Genomic DNA, 18,021 nt, shown 5'->3' with positions numbered 1-18,021 from the left:
AATTTTACAGATCTAATAACTTTGTGGTACTGTATATCCTTTATATCTTTATTTCTTATATCTTCAACTCCCTTACATGGAGGTTTGTAACTTCAAAACTATTAAGCAAACAAATAATTAAAATCTTGATAGATCACATCAGACATTGATCATATTCATAATTCTGTTTCCAAGGCTGGACTAACTATACACCTCTAAGAACCTACGGTACAAGTAGACAAAAATAATAACCTGCTTGAGACTTCCGGGTTGGCTCCGTTGGCAATGGAGGTGATCTGTTTGATCACCAACCTCTGGATTGTGTTGGACCACTAAGACAGCGACAATCAGCTGCCCAGCGGTTTGAAATTCCCCCTCTTCAGGCGAAGAAGAGGAGGTGAGCAAAAGAGGCAGAGGTAGAGGTTCCCTAGAACTCCTGGAAGACACCAGGGGGCTCGAAGGGTTAAGCCCCCTCAGAACTTCAAAGCGCTCCAGATCTGAGGCTTTTTTCCTGCTTCGGCAGACCTAATTGTCACGACCAACTGCCGGGACCGATTTTAGCTTAAAGAAGAAAATACCGGACTGAACAGAAATAGGAGAGCTCTAACTATAAAAGCAAGTAATTAAATCAATTCCCTGTTATTTTTTTTTTAAGTTTTGGAGTTGACTTCAAAGCGAAAAGGGCGGCTGTTCTTCAATGAGCTAATCAGTTGAAAACGAAAGTGTTACAGTTCTCACTGTTTGCTGTTTATTGCTGAAGAACTGCTGGAGATTTTTTGAAACATTGTAATGAGAGGGGGGAAGAGACATTGAGACTGTTTCTTTAAAAGACTTAGAAGATTTATACGTAACATTAAGTTAAAGAGAAATTTTAAGAGATGGCAGCAAAACAATTAAAGACAACTGTAACAAAAATCCCAGGAACATTAACACCGGGAGTTTCTCCAGCACATACAGCAGATACAAAATCACTAAATTTGGAAGCACTTCAGGATAATTTGAAAGATTTTATGAAAGAATCTCTTAATGATGCTATGAATTTGCAAACCTCTCAGATAGAAGATAAGTTTAAATTAATTATAGAAGAAATGTCAGAGATGAAAAAACAGATGTTAGAAATTCAAATTGGAAATAAAGAAGTCAAGGAAGGTTTGGTGTCAGCAGTACAGGGTCTGGCATCAAATGTGATTTTATTGGAGCAAGAAGTAGAAGAAATAAAGAAAGTTAATTTAAAATTGGAAAATAAGATTGAGGTAGCTCAAAGTAAAATGGATAAAGTTGATGATGAAATTGTTTTGGTGCAATATAGAGATATGGAATTTGCTTTAAGAACACGGGGTCTACAAGAGAATAGACAAGAGAATTTGAAGCAAATTTTTTCTGAGGCCTTTGCGGAGATTTTGGTAGTTTAGCCAGCAGATGTGGGTTTTTTTATTGACAAAATTTATCGTGTGAATTCCTGGATAGCAAGACAAAGAAATCTTCCGAGAGACATTGTCATTTATTTTACTACTAGAACAGTGAGAAATGAGATTTTACAAGCTTCTTTTAAAGGAGACAAGATTCAAACGGCTGGCCAAGATATTTTAATACTAAAGGAAATTCCCCCGAAAATGTTGAGAGGTAGGAAGGAATTTGCTTTTTTGGTGAACGAACTTAAAAAACGTCAGATGGAGTACAGATGGGACATCCCAACTGGTATAATAGTTTACTATGAAGGGAAAGCATATCGTCTTTGTTTTTTTTTTAATTCAAAAAGTTTTACAAAAAAAAATTTTTCCCCCAACCCCCCTCCCTTCACTAATACCCTCCCCCCTCCCCCCTGACTTCCTGGAACAAGCACAAGGTATAGTTAAAAATAAAACAAACATATGCTAAGAAAATTTCCCCCCAAAACTATTATACCAATTTTCCCCTCTAGCTCTGACTTCCTCCTAACATAACCAAAATCATTCAGAAAATAAAAAATAATAATAAAAAAATTAACAATTAACAGTAATAAAATATATATATCAATAGAACAAATTAATCCTAAAGTATTTAAAACCAACTAAAGCATAAAAATCCAATCCAATTCAAAAAATATCTCCCTTATAGCTTCTATAACCATATAATTTTCCCCCCGGGTCTTTCTTACATAAAATCTTTTGAGAATATTCTATTTAAAATTCAGTGCAACACATTATAAAATTACAATATCTATTCAACTTTAGTCCTTCCTCATCAAAATCCAGTATAGATCCAAATATCTAGTCTTTTATGATAGATATAAAACATATAATCAACCCATTTCTTCCAGATCTTCCTCACAAATTGTCTTTCCGGGACACTAATATTTTTGTCTATTAATATTTCAAGAAAACCTTGTTTCAAGGATAATACTTTTGTCTCTTGCCATTTTTTTGATGCATTAATCTCTGTCTTTCCTTCATTACTCCTTTTGAAAAGTCAGTCACCATATTTCCTAGTAGTTCCTTATGTCCAGGAATCCACGAATTACTGCCGTATATTCCATCAGTCCAAAAAGAGAACTCTTGGAAAACATTAACCCTGTGAGTTTTTTCGGTTTGGGAGACAGCCTCCTGTAGCACAAATTCAGGCATTTCATCCAAACTATTTAAGAAAACTTTACATCAACTTGTTTATTCACGATCATATCTTCATATTTATCCACTTTTGTTTGCATCTCCTCCATTCCATTTTCCAAGTGGTTGCACTGGTTAATTTCCTCCAAGCTCTCATTGAAAACGTCCCCATTTTTTATCAATTCGTATTTTTGAATAATTAAATACATATTTTCTGTGTAATCCTGTATAAAGTCACGATTCCATTCTTCTGAAAGAACCTTCATGACAAAGTTCCTGCTGAGAATCCCCTTGTAAAATACTTAAACAACGTAATATAATCCAACAATCCACAGTACAACACAATAAGATAAAATCTCCATTCAGTTTCGATTCCACAGCAAGGCTCCCTTTGATGTATCGCTCTGCTTTCAGTTGCTCTCAGATGCCATTTTAAACAATTAAAAGAAGGGGGGGGGAATTCTCTTTTTAGGTGGAAGTCAGGAAATCAAAAATACTTGCAAACCAATAATTGTTCACTCATGCTTCTTCCGTCTGCTTTTAGAAATCCACAAAAAGAAATCAGTTGTTAGCAGAAGTGGACACCTTCCTCTTTTCCTGCTTTTGCAGGAGTGCAGTGAATACTGGAGATTAAGAGAGGATTAAAAGGGATTCGACCTTTCGGGACTTTGCATAACAAAAACAAAGCCCCTAGGGGAATCTACCACTATCCCCCCCTTGCTCTTTCTCTCTCTTTCAACCAGAAAGGGAAATTGAAGCCGGGAACAGCTGTTCGTTGCTGTTTTCACCGGCTTTTACCATATTCAGTGCGGAGTGCCATAAATTAGCATCCAGCGAGAAAGGTGGCACCACCCGGAAGTCGGAAAGCACATCGTCTTAATACAGTCAGTAAAGCACGAGAGTTTTATGCTTATGTCCTCAAAGCTGGAAGTCTACCATCTCCGGATGGTAGGAGAAAGGAAGGCGAAATTAAAGAAAAAGAAGTGATAGTAATGGAAGAAGACCTTTTACAAGTGTTGGATGTGTCTAAGATGGGATCAGAGATTCCAAAAGAGCCAAGGATGACAAGAGCGGCTGTCAAACGCAAGGAACAAGAAGAAAAGGCTCAACAGGCTCAATCTGCTACTACCAAGACGGAAACAGTGGGAGGAGCAAGGCCCAAAGAAAGATATGATTTGCGGCTGGTGCTTCAAAAGTTTCCGATTGCTGATAATGGCAATTAGACTTTTATCTTGGAATGTAAATGGATTAAACTCACCACAAAAGAGAAGAAAGATATTTCATTATTTGAAGCAATTTAAAAATGACATTGTATGTTTACAAGAAACACATATTAGAACATTAGACCAGAAATATTTGATAAATTCAAAATTGGAAATACATTTTGTTGCATCTTCTACAGAAAAGAAAATGGATTAGTTGTTTATATAAAGAGTAATTTATCTGCAACATTAATTGAGGCGGATAATCAAGGAAGATATATTGCCATTGAACTTTTATTGGAGGGGAGAAAGATACTTTTAATAGGAGTTTATGCACCAAATCAACAAGAAAAATTTTATAAGTTTTTACATAAAAGAATAACATCTTGGGATTATAAAACTCATATATTAATGGGTGATTGGAATGGAGTGATGGATATTCAGAAAGATAAAAGAAGTCTTAGAAATATTTCCAATCGTGTAAAACTGCCAAAGGCCTTCTTTGATTTGATGGAAGATTTAGAACTGAGAGATGTATGACGAGAACGCAATGAAAAAGAGAGAGATTTTACATTTTTTTCTGATAGACATCAATCATTTTCTAGGATTGATTTTATTTTAATTACTAATGATTTATTTTTCAGAGTGAAGAAGACAAAAATTTGCTCTAGAACTTTGTCTGATCATAGTCCGGTTTGGATTGAGCTAGATCGGGAAAAGGAGGCCAGGAGGTCGTGGAGGATGAATGAGAATTTGTTTAAATATGAACAAAATGTAAATGAATGTAAAACTCAAATGAAGGATTTTTTTTCTTTGAATATGGATAAGGGGACACCTATAGAGATAGTTTGGGACACCAGCAAGGCTTATATGAGGGGAATTTTATTGGATATGAATAATAAATATAGAAATAGATTGCAGAAAAAGCGAAAAGAATTAGAAGAGGAAATTAAAAGGAAGGAGCAGTTATTGGTATGTAACCCAGGAGATAGTAAAATAAAAGAGTCAATAAATATATTAAGAGGTCAATTTAATATGTTAATGGCTGATTAGTTGGCAGCTAATTTACAATATGCAAAGCATAATTTGTTTAATAATACTAATAAACCTGGAAGGTGGTTAGCATATTTATTAAGAAAGAAACAGAAACGTCATATAATTGATAAAATAGAATATAGAGGTAAGGAAGTATATCAGCAAAACTTGATTTAAAAAGCCTTTTTAGAATATTATACTAAGTTATATGCTAGAGATGTGATTAATGATAAAGATATAGATAGATATTTACAGGACCACGGTATCTTAGAAATTACAGTAGATCAAAGGGAAGAGTTGAATCAATTAATTTCTTCAGAGGAAATAGTGTTTGCAATTAAGCAGCTTAAAGCGAATAAAGCACCAGGTACAGATGGTTTGACAACTACTTATTATAAAAATTTACAAAATGAGATGATTGTACCACTTAAGGAGTTATTCAATAGAATACAAAGGACAGCTTTTATTTCACTGATACCTAAAGAAGATCGAGATGGTGTTAAACCAGAGAATTATAGGCCAATATCGCTTTTAAAAACTGATTATAAGATATTTGCTAAGATATTAGCAAATAGATTGATGCCACTGATGACTCAATTAATACATAATGATCAAACAGGATTTATTAAGGGGAGACAAATGATATATAATATGAGACAAATTGTAAATTTACTTGAATATTTGGAAAGAAACAGCCAGGTCTCAGCAGCACTCTTCTTTTTGGATGCGGAAAAAGCTTTTGATAGATTGGATTGGCAGTTTTTGTTTAAAGTAATAGAAAAAATGCAATTTGGGGATTATTTTATTCAAGCAATTAAGGCTATATATCGAAAGCAAACAGCTCAAATAATAGTAAATGGTGGATTAACAGAATCCTTCAAGATTGAGAAAGGGACTAGACAAGGATGTCCCTTGTCACCATTATTATTCATTCTAACTTTGGAAATATTATTGAGTAATAATATTTAACGTGGTTTAGATCGAATAAAAGGAATTAGAATTAAAAATCAAGATTATAAGTTAAGAGCGTTTGCAGATGATCTGGTTGTTACTTTATCTCAACCAATACATTCAGCCGTATATCTAAAGGAGACAATTGCTCAGTATAGTAAGGTATCTGGGTTTAAAGTGAATCAACAGAAGACAAAAATGATAATTAAAAATATGAATACACATCAGAGAGAACTAGAAAAAATTGCCATGTATGTATCCAAATGTGAAAGCAAAATGTTGGAGATGTGATTGTGAGGATGCTACTTATTATCATATATGGTGAACTTGCAAAAAAGTTAAAGCTTTTTGGATTAAAATATGGTGGATTATGCAGAACATTTTGAAAAAGAAGATCAAGTTTGTTCCACAGTTCTTTTTATTAGGAATAATTCCAGATTGCACTGTTATAGAGACAAAACTGATTTTGAATTTAATAACTGCTGCAAGACTATTGATTGCACAATATTGGAAGAAAGAAGACTTACCTACAATTGGAGAATGGATTAGTAAAGTATCAAATTTAGCAGAAATGGCAAAAATTTCTGCCTACTTGAAAGACTATACACAAGAAAAATATATTTTGGAATGGAAAAAGTGGATTGATTATATTCAAAATAAGTATCAGATTAAAAAATACCAATTACTTTTTCAGTGAAGTTAGGAATTACTATGTATTAGAGTTTAAGAAAGAAGAGAATTGATAGTGTGATGGTGTGAAATGGAATATGTTTGATGTTATATTTTAGATTATGTTTGTTAGTTACTATACCCTGTATTCTGTTCTGGGAAGTCTCGGGGGGGAGGGGGGAAATGGGGGGGAAGGGGAAGATTATAAATTGATTGCCATTGTACAGGAATAATGGCAGAATTAAACAAGTTGGAATGGCGTAAAGTCAGGGCTGTTCGGTAACCATTCCGGTAGGGAAAGGGTAAAGAAAGAGGAGTAAAGAAGGAAGAAAGTAGGTAGGCAGGTAGGTAGGTAGGAAAGAAGGGAGGGAGAAGAAAGGATAGGAGGAGGAGAAGGAGCGGAAGATAGAGGGTTAGAAAGGATGGAAGTGAGAAGTGGGAAAGAGGAGGGGAAGTAGGAAAGCGAGGAGAGGATGGTGGGGAAAGTAGAAGAAGGATGAGAAGGGTAGGAAGGATTAAGGAAGGGAATGGCGACCAAGCAGGCCTGATTGAGCATAATCTGAGTATAGGATCGATTGTTGGATAAGTGATTGTACTGTACACTGGTTAAATTGTGGGAATTATTGTGGAAAATAAAAAAAATTTGCCCAGAAAAATAATAATAATAACCTGCTTCTAATTTTGCTTCCCAAGAGCAGAAATTAAGTGGATAACTGTCTCCTAATTTAGAGATTCTATGTAGGAATCAAGATTAATAACTATTGTTAAAACTATTGTTTGTGAATTAGTATTTTAAGGATATATAAACTAGTGACCAATATGACAGAAGATTTTGTACATTAATAAATAGCAGTTAAGAGAAAAATACAGCATCTGGTATTTATTTTAGCTGTCATTTTGGGAATAATGTTTATTCACTAATTTGACTGATGAATTTTTGAATAGAGTAGAATAGAGTAGAGTAGAATAGAATAGAATAGAATAGAATAGAATAGAATAGAATAGAATAGAATAGAATAGAATAGAATAGAATAGAATAGAATAGAATAGAATTCTTTATTGGCCAAGTGTGATTGGACACACAAGGAATTTGTCTTCCGTGCATAAGCTCTCAGTGTATCTTATAGAGCAGGGGTTGGGGAACGATGGCCCCTTTATGTCCTGTGGACTTCGACTCCCAGAATTCCTGAGCCAGCATGGCTCCAAGAATTCCTGAACATGGCTAGCTCAGGAATTCTGGGAGTTGAAGTCCACAAGAGGTAAAGGGGCCATTGTCCCCTATCCCTGACATAGAGTAATGGAGTGGAAATGGTTGTTTCTTAGTAATTGGAATGTGGTAGCTGTATTATAACACATGAGCCAATTGATTAATTTTCTTTTTGTTGTAATGTTAAAGGTTTTCCATCCAGACACAAACACACTCTGTTTCTAATGGCTATGTATGAGAGTAATAGAGAGCACAACAGCAGCTTGAAAAGACACATATTATAAGGAGAACTGTTAGAAAATAGGAAAGCAGAACTATATGACCAGATGCATCTTTTGCTGCTTCTGTCTTTACATTTACTATGTCATTAAAGATAGTTATATGGATGAAAGTAGCATGGCTCACTACCTTTTTTCCAGATGTGTAGAATTCAGCAATAACTATTCCAATTTTTATAATGCCTTTGGAAGATATTTTGTTAATGAAATAAGAGAATGAAAGATAACTTTAATTAAAGCTGTCATTCATTTTGTGGAAAAAAAAGAATTTTAACTGAATTTTAATTTCAATTTTAACTGCTGAAATTTATTTTTAGTATTGCTGGACATTTCTCTGTTGCTTTGATAAAAAGGAATGTTGTGTACCTTTGATGTGAAACAAGTTAAATGTGTACAAGTTATTTAATAGAACAGAATAACAAGAGTTGGAAGGGACCATGGAGGTCTTCTAATCCAACCCCCTGCTCAGACAGGAAATCCTATACCATTTCAGATAAATGGTATAGGATTTTCTGTCTGAGCAGGGGGTTGGACTAGAAGACCTCCATGGTCCCTTCCAACTCTTGTTATTATGGTAACGGGGTTTTTATTTCCATTTTCTAATCCTATTTATTTCTATTCTATTTTGTAAATTTTAATGTCTGCATTAAATTTAACGCAAATTAATTTCAACTATTTTTTTTTTTGTTAGATGAAGCTATTTCACCTACATTGTTGGAAGCAAAGTGGAGTCAGATCCTAGATGCTCCTCCTCATCGGCTGACTTTAAATCCAGCTCTAGCCAATGTAAATGAATCAACCCTTTCTAAGTGTCCAGAGAAATTGAAATCCTTTTCCCTATCACATATAGCCACTACATCTATAGGAGGAGGGGCTTACTGTTTTAATGGCCAAAATCCTAATATGAGCCAAGAAAACACAAACATGTGGATTGATGACCAGGCAGCAACAGATGATCAGTTGGTTATGAGAAATAGCAATCAAAATATTCAGTGTCACTCTGCTGATGATGAAGGAAAAAAATGTGGCAGTATAGACTGTTTACCCGAAGAACAAAATGTTCTAGTTGTAGCAGTCATGCATAACTGTGACAAAAAAGCATTACAAAATGATTTGCTGGGTTGTAAAAGTTACAGCAGCCCCCCTTCAATGGAAACTGTTAGCTTTACACTGGATAATGAAGTCCAACAAACCAATCATCTTCATATTACTGTAAATGGGTCTGTTGAAAAAGATACAGATACTGAAAAAGAACCAGTACTAGCAATGAGTCTGAATGCAAGTGAAGATTCTATTAACCATGATATTGCTGCTGCTGCTGCTTCAAATTGCTCATCCAGTGACTCTTCCTTGTTAAAGGAGAACATTGATAATGCAAATAAAGATAATCACTTCTTGCAAACTACTGCATCGGGGATTATAATTCCCTTTCAGAGGCCATTTGACCCAAGCATTAAAGTGCAAGAACAAAATGCATCAGTTGAAGATTTAAACACTGATGTAGTTTCTCAGAAAACAGAACTGGAAACCAAAAGTTCTTCACCTAATACACACAATGATAGCTTTTCCTTTAAGACTTCCATAACAGAGCAGATGGCCTCAAAAGTTCAGTCAGGGATAGCCGAGTTGTCTACAATATGTAAGTTGAATGTACTAGAAAGTGACAATGATTGTGAACCTTCTGGTGGATATTTAATCTCTCAAGATGTTATTGCTATTGAAAATGAAGCTGGCAAATACGATAAAAAATTATCCAGCACGGCTGCTCAATCATCAGACTGCCAAGAGGTGACAGGTGAAGAACTGACTCCACAAAATGAGATGGGAGAACAAATAAACACAGAAAATGAAGCACAGCAGCAAATATGTAGTATCATTGCAGGTAACAGTGATGGCATGTTAGAAATAGACACTGATTTAAAAGGGTCGTCTATAAATGAGCTTGAAAATTCCAGTCCAACTGATGTCACTGGGACATCATTGTCAAGTGGGCTGCCCAATTATTGTGATTCCTATGGAATACAGAACTCAGTTATTGCTCATATTCCAAAGACTTTGCCCTCCAAGGAAGACTCTGTGACGGAGGAAAAAGAGATAGAAGAGAGCAAATCAGAATGCTATAGTAATGTTTATGAACAAAGAGGAAATGAAGCCACAGAAAGAAGTGGACTCACTTCGAACTGCTCTGGTGACCAAATGAGAAAAAAATGTTTGCATAATCTCTGCAGTCATATTCCCTCTGAATCAACCGAAGCATCAGTAAAATCAGCAGCTCATTTACAATCTCTCAGTATTCCTTTTGGTGGTGCCCGACCAAAACAGCCTACAAATCTTACACTACAGATTCCAAAGCCATTATTGGATCATTTACAAAATGACTTGGTTCCTCCAAACTGTGGTGGGAATAGTAAAAATAAAAACGATATAAGTGAAAAAATTAAAAAAAGCGAAAATGTAGCAACAAATATATATGCTGATGAAACAGTACAGAATGCTCTGGTCACAGATGCCAGTGGTGAGCATGCCGATGACTATGATTCTGTGATTTCCAATAGTTTGTGCCTTGCAACAGCCTCAGATAGCCCTGACAATGATCTTGGAGCCGGCCAGTCGGGTGTTCATACAAGAAAGCCATTTACTACTTTGGGTGAAGTTGCTCCAGTTTGGGTCCCAGATTCTCAAGCACCAAACTGTATGAAATGTGAGGCCAGATTTACATTCACTAAAAGAAGGCACCATTGCCGAGCCTGTGGAAAGGTAGGCTTATGTTTAATTGGAATATCTTATAAATAATGGGAGGCCTAGAGTTACAATAGCCAATTCTAGGATTCGGGTTTCTGAATGTTTTTGGTGTTATTTTCAACAATACATTGTATTCAAATTGCTGAAAGTTTTTTAATACAGGTAATTATTTTTTTTTAAAAAATATGCACAATTTCTTTAATATGATATTTATTTGTGTTAGTATAGGTAGTCCTCTGGTTACGACTATTCAGTGACTGTTCAAAGTTACAAAAGCACTGAATGAGCAGGATTTATGACCGTTCCTCAAAGTTGCAGCCATTGCATTTTTCCTGCGGTCATGTGATTACAATAAGGGCACTTGGCAATCAGTTCACAATTATGATAGTTGCAACACCCTATGCTGCAATCATTTGATTGCCATTTGTTACTTTCTCTGCTGATTTCCCACAAGCAAAGTTAATAGGGAAACTGACAGGAGGTCAGAAGTCATGCCTACTGGTCCCGCCACCTTTTCACTCACCCATGCATCCACCCATCTGTCTATACTCCTAAGCAGCTAAATCTGCCTCCATAGCACCTGCCCATGGTGTCCACTGATGGTACTTAACCACCTGTTCTATTGCTCTTGCCTGTTGGGCTGCTTGCCTGGAACTCGCACTTGTTTCCACATTATGATAAAGTGAGGCCCTCACCTAACAACTTGTGTGATCCTGGGGTAATGGCAGCAAACAAGACTGAATTGGCAGTTAGAACAAAATTTTTCAAGTTTATTTCAAGTCAACAATATATTGATGATAATATGATAATTGTTTTAAAAATATTTTCTCAAGAATACAATTGAATGAAAAGCTTTGTTCAAGACAGCTGTTTCCAGAGCAAGTCCATTCTCTGTTATGAAAGCTCTTGGAGGAGTTTGGGCCGATCACTATTTTTTTAATCTGATTTGAGTTATTGCTGTGGGGGAAAATTTTGTTAGAAAATTGTTCAGTCTGAAACATCTATAACATATAATATATATAATGTATAATATAATATATAATCTTTTTACATGATCATTAAGCAATTTTGTTTCATTCTATAGAAAAAAAACTAGAACATGCTTGTGTTGGAAATTCAGACAGAGAGTTCTGTCCAAATGATTTTAGATATATGTAATGTAAATATATTTTTCTTATTTTACTTAAGGTTTTCTGTGCAGCGTGCTGTAGTCTGAAATGCAAATTGCTATATATGGATAGAAAGGAAGCCAGAGTATGTGTAATTTGCCATTCGGTACTTATGAATGGTAAGTAATATACTTGAAACAATACTCAAGTTTCATTAGTTTGTGGTTAATGGAGCCTTTCTAATGTATGAGTGAGAGCTGTTGTGCAATCCAATGTAATTTATTTTCAAATTGGACATAATTTTAATGAGAAAGCTATTTTCAGAATGATACCAGTAATAATTCTAGTGTCTAGTATGCCCTATTGAATTACCAGAGTACTTACCACTGTCTGAAACTGATATGTAGCATAAAGGATAGAAATAAAGATAGTGGCTAGTGTGTAGTGTGTTGCCATGATAATATTTTTATCAAAATAGGTGAAAATGGTTGGGTATAAGAGCATGTTTCTGTCTGCTTTATAGAAGTTGGATATGTCAGGAGAAACAAAGGTAAATTGAAAGCTTGTGAATGGCATAAGAAGTATGTATGGTAAAACAAAAAACCGTGATCAAAACTGAGTGGGTATTCAATGAATTTGGATTGAATATAAGAGGAAGTGATCACGCAGAGTGGTGAATGAAGATCACATCACACAGCCACACAAGAAAAAGCAAAAGTGAATGAGTTGAGAAGAGAAAAGACTGAGAAAGGTGTAGTTGGTTGAAGTTCCTCAGAAAGAAAGAGATGAAAAGTTTAAAGAACAAAATGCAGTACAGAAAATATATAGACATAATAGAAGCCAAAATATTTTGCATGGATGGGAAGGAATGGAGAGGTATATTAAATGATTGTGGTGTAAGCTAGATTTAGCTTTATTTGCTTTTCTTTTCTCTCCTACCTTTAACTTCTTTTGCTCATTGCTTCTTATTCATTTTCTGCACTTTCCATAACGGTGCTTACCCAGAAAAGGAATAGTGCAATGGGTATGTATTTTCTATAGTGCTTGTCATATATGTTGGCCTATAGTAAAATGGATTGGATCCACATATTTACAGATCTAGCTGTCAGTTGTAGAAACCTACTTTGACTTGCTAAATGAAAGATCTTCCCTGTTTGTCAAAAATGAAAAATATTTATCACAAAGTACACATTCTGAAGGCCAGGTACCGCTATTTTGACTCTCTGAACTTGTAGCTGAAATTTCTAGATCTCCTCAAATATAGTTTTGTAAGTTTAAAAATATAAACATTTAAATGTGCATAGCATAATTCATTTCATATTAATTCATTAAGTTAAAACATAATGACACTTAATGCATGACTGATATCAGTCATGCATGCGCTAATGCCTATCTGATTGGATTACTGCCGTGTGCTGTATGTGGGGCTGCCTTAGGAGATTATCTGGAAGTTAGCTACAGCTGGTATTAAATGAGGCAGCCAAACACCTACAAACACTGTTGAATTACATCTTTAATATTAAGTTGTTATGTTTAATGCCAGTAGGTTGTAAATTCTGTTCAAAAGGCTAGTTGTTTCCTGTTACTATTAGTATGGTATTGGACTATATCAGGCAATGCCAGACCATAACCAAATTTACTCATCTATAGAATGCCTTCTAAAATTTGAGGGACCTGAAATAGAGATGAAATCGCACACCTTCTCTGTGGTAGCTTCCAGTCTGTGGAATATTCTCTGTGTATACTTAATAATTCTGTGTATACGTAGTGCAATTTTTAGTGTTGTCCCACCTCAGGTTATGCTCCTCTGCTCTATCAGCTTTTGGATGTCTGGCTTTTCTGTATAAATATTGAAAAAAAAAAATCTTGTAACAATCTTTACTACATAAGGACAATTTTAATCATAATTCAGCAAATGTTTTTTGAAAAATCTAGCAAAATTGCTGTTAAAAATCTGTTATTAGTAGCCTTGGCTCTGTGTTCCTAGTTTCATGGTGCTAATGATTCCATAAGGATAATCTGAAATACTTAACTCCTTTAACTTACACACTTTCTTGATTTGTTTGCCTTAACTTTAGTTCCTATGGCTAATGAGTTCACATTTTGTTAGGCTAACATACCTCTGTATTTCTAATAAAAGGAAAAAAATGACCTGTTAAATTTCATCAATAATTGTTATTACTTGATAACAGTTACCTTTTTTTTGTATTTTTATCTTTTCTTAGCTCAAAGCCTGGAGAATTTGCTGAGCGCCCCTAGTCCGAGCCCCAATCCTAACAATCCTGCTGAATACTGTTCTACCATTCCTCCCTTGCAGCAAGTCCAGGCTTCTGGAGTGCTGAATTCTCCACCGCCTACTGTTATGGTCCCAGTGGGAGTCTTAAAGCATCCGGGCACTGAAGGTATGGATCCTTGACAATGTATGCCTCCCTGGTCAGTCCTGTTATTAATTTTAATCACCGCATAGAATTTAGCTTAGGCCAAAAATATCTGATTTCAAGCTAACCTTGGATTATGAGTTTTCTCAGCAAATAAATTATGCCTCTTCTTTAAACCATGAAATCTAGGTGACGACTGATCTCATGGAGTTGTATAGTCATCTTACGTATGTGTGAGAGATAACGAAAACATATCTGCATAACCTACCTGGGGTGCAATTCAAATTTGTGATGTTTGATTAATTGTGATCTTGGAACACTTACAAATATTGTTCAGATTGCATTAGAAAATATATTTCTGTATCACTGTTTTGCACTTAGCTTCATTTCTCCTTGTGCATATATTTCTTTCATTAAGCTAATCTCATCTTTCTCTGTAGTGAGTCAGCCTAGAGAACAAAGACGTGTTTGGTTTGCTGATGGGATCTTACCCAATGGTGAAGTTGCTGATGCAGCCAAATTAACAGTGTCTGGAACAAGTTCCACTGGAGCACTTGCAGTATCACATGATCCAAGCAAGCCCATAAGCAACAACACTTTGACGGAAGAGGTGAATGACTGTCCTTCTTTATTATATACTATATTGTGCTATTCAAATGACATGGGAAAGAGAATGCATTAGATTTCCTTACATACAGCATAGAGCCTGTTTGATGTAGCAGTTAAGGCACTAGACTAGAAACAGACTGTGCTTCTAGACTGAAAAGCACCCCCCCTGAAATCCCCCCCAAACATGGTTAATAGTACGTAACTTGAGCACACCTGAGCAGCAGATGACAACAACAATAAAAATAGTAAAACAGGCTACGTGACTCTGTGTGGCTTATAACAAATCAATAAAAGATAATGCTAAAAGAAGATGACAAGCACGATAGAGTGAGAGGTGTGACCTGAGTGAGCTATGTCTTTGTGGCTCTTTTAAACAATAGAAGGTAAAGGCCATCTGGATCTTTGGATAAGAGCAGACACTACTGCAGAGAAGTTGCGCTTCCAGTATCTTCATAAATGACATTGTTTAATTGAAGGAACCTGGAGTGTGCCAACTCTGCACTCTACCTCAGCTGAGTAGATATTATGGGAAACAGGTAATTACTCAAATAACCTGGCCTTATGCCATTTGGGAGTACTAACTGGCACCTTAAATTGCAGCAAGAAGCAAACCAACAAGTGGTGCAGCTTGCAAAACAGAGGTGTTACATGGACATACGGAGGTATATTCATTACTGTTTGTGCCACTGTATTCTAGAACAGTTGAAGTTTTTGGGTGGTCTTCAAGGTAGCCCCATGTAAAGCACATTGAATTGTCAGTCCCTGAGCTGACTAGAGCATGAGTGATCACTGATCCTGGAAACAAGATAGCTGGTACACCAGATGGAGTTGTGCAAAGGTTTTCCTTACTACTGTCTGACACTGCTTGTGAAGCAGGAGTTGTGAGTCACAGAAGTCCCTCAGATTGCATATCATCCTTGAAGGGAGAAGTGCTACAGGCTCAAACTTAATCCCTCTAAGACGGAGTGGCTGTGGATGCCGGCACCTCGGTACAGTCAGCTGCAGATGCAGCTGTCTGTCGGGGGTGAGTCATTGGCCCCGATGGAGAAGGTACGCAACTTGGGCGTGCTCCTGGATGGTCGGTTGTCCTTTGAAGATCATTTGGCGACCGTCTCCAGGAGAGCTTTTTATCAGGTTCGCCTGATCCGCCAGTTGCGTCCCTTCCTGGACCGGGATGCCTTATGCACAGTCACTCATGCTCTCGTTACCTCTCGCCTGGACTACTGCAATGCTCTCTACATGGGGCTCCCCTTGAAGAGCACCCGGAGACTTCAGCTAGTTCAGAACGCGGCTGCGCAGGTTATTGAGGGAGCGGTTCGGAGCTCCCACATAACACCTATCCTGCGCAGACTGCACTGGCTACCTGTTGTTTTCCGGGTGCGCTTCAAGGTATTGGTTACCACCTTTAAAGCGCTCCATGGCTTAGGACCGGGCTATCTACGGGACCGTCTACTGCCGGCCTCTATCTCCCATCGTCCGGTGCGCTCCCACAGAGAGGGACTCCTCAGGGTGCCGTCAGCCAAACAGTGTCGACTGGCGGCCCCCAGGGGGAGGGCCTTCTCTGTGGGGGCTCCGACCCTGTGGAACGAACTTCCCCTCGGACTTCGACAATTACCTGACCTTAGGACCTTTCGCTGCGAACTTAAAACTTATTTATTTCGCATGGCTGGACTAGCTTGATTTTTATCTTTGAATTTTAATTGAATTTGATGGGTTTTTAAAGTTTTGTAATTTTATGGGGGAGTGTGTTATTTTAACATTTGGGCAAATTTAAATTAGTTTTTTAAGGGATGTTTTTAACTATTGTGTGTATCTGTATTTTATCTGCCTGTTCACCGCCCTGAGTCCTTCGGGAGAAGGGCGGTATACAAATTAAAATATTCATTCATTCATTCATTCATCCATGGTGAAAGATGGAATATCCCCAGATCTGGGTGGTCAGTGCAGTCACAGCCATTTAATCTTGGTAGAATTGAAACAGATGGGAATGAGAAATTAAAGAAAATGACTTCCATTCTTTCAGTTTAACATTCATGGGAACTCTAACTCATGTTTTGTATATATTGTAGAAATAAATTGTTTTTGTATCCATGTATAAGGAAGATGATTCTGTCAGATATAGATATATATGAATACTAGGTGTCTTGCTTCTCTTACATAAGGTCTTACTGCAGTTTTTGTACCTTTGTTTGTAAAGTGAAGATCAGATTAAGTTTTACTTAATTTAATTTAATTTAATTTAATTTAAATTAAATTATTTAATAATATTAAATAGTTATTATTTAAATTATCTGATATAAACATCACCAAATTCCAATTGACTCTGGGCAACATGCAATAAAACCAACAGAATAAAAACAGAATACTGTAATTCTAAAAATATCCAACAAAAATGATGATGGATCTGATTAGCTATGCTATACCCACACACAGAGACCCAAAGAATCCTTATCCAAGGTCTGGGGGGAAAAGGCATTTCAGAATGCCAGCAAGGTGGGAGTTACATAGATATCAGGCTGAATCTTGTTCCAGAGGGCAAGCAAGATGACAAAGAAGGTGTGTATCTGGGCCCTCGATAAATAAAATAGTTTAATTAAAGGGATTTGAAGGGTTCCAACTCTCTTGGATCAAACAGACCAGGCTGATACCATGGAAGATAGATGATCCCTTAAGTAACCAGGCCCTCTGACAAACAAGGTTTTATAGGTTATGACCAAAACCATGACTGCACCTGGAAGCATACAGATAACCAGGCTAACTTGTTGAAGCTGTTACATGGGCATATTATGGCATGCTCATCCCTGCCTGCACTTTGCATTCTGGGCCAGTTCTGAGTGGTCTTCAAGGGCAGGTCCAGTCATAATGTGAGGTGATTAGATCTTGACTAAATATATATTAGACAATGGTTTTTGTTATATCTTTTAGACTGAAAATGCACTTGCATTTTCAAGAAATATAACTCAGGTTGGAAGTCCAGTTGGCAGTGCAATGAATCTTATTCCAGAAGACGGGCTTCCTCCAATTCTCATCTCTACTGGGGTAAAAGGAGGTGAGTGATGAATGCTAGTGTGTAAGTGAAAAATGCAATATTATATAGAATGGAACTTAATACTATAATGCAGAACTTTCTTCAAAGCTCAGATTATCTTTTAATTAGTGGTGGATAAGGTTATGACTAATGAGGTGTTATTTGTTTTATACAAGTGAGAGTTCTGTGGTAACACTATATTGGTTAATGTACTAGAAATTAATGGGGAATATGGAAATGTTCATTGAG

The 18,021-nt window shown here is 36.4% G+C and overlaps 1 protein-coding gene across 4 annotated transcripts in view; it reads left to right on the top strand.

Annotated features, from left to right (window-relative positions):
* The window catches only part of ZFYVE9 (zinc finger FYVE-type containing 9), a 40,774-nt gene that overhangs the window by 4,190 nt on the left and 18,563 nt on the right, over positions 1–18,021 (top strand). For all 4 annotated transcript variants that reach the window (XM_058174947.1, XM_058174949.1, XM_058174950.1 and 1 more), the window contains exons 3-7: positions 8,598–10,663; positions 11,837–11,936; positions 13,983–14,159; positions 14,576–14,745; positions 17,670–17,793. In XM_058174947.1, coding sequence (XP_058030930.1) covers positions 8,598–10,663; positions 11,837–11,936; positions 13,983–14,159; positions 14,576–14,745; positions 17,670–17,793 — 2,637 coding nt within the window. The remainder of the gene's footprint in view (positions 1–8,597; positions 10,664–11,836; positions 11,937–13,982; positions 14,160–14,575; positions 14,746–17,669; positions 17,794–18,021) is intronic.

The sequence above is a fragment of the Ahaetulla prasina genome, chromosome 3 (genome assembly GCF_028640845.1).
Source record: "Ahaetulla prasina isolate Xishuangbanna chromosome 3, ASM2864084v1, whole genome shotgun sequence".
NCBI classification, from domain to species: Eukaryota; Metazoa; Chordata; class Lepidosauria; order Squamata; family Colubridae; genus Ahaetulla; species Ahaetulla prasina.
Note: the sequence above shows the minus strand (reverse complement) of the source record. Positions and strands in the feature narration are given on the sequence as shown.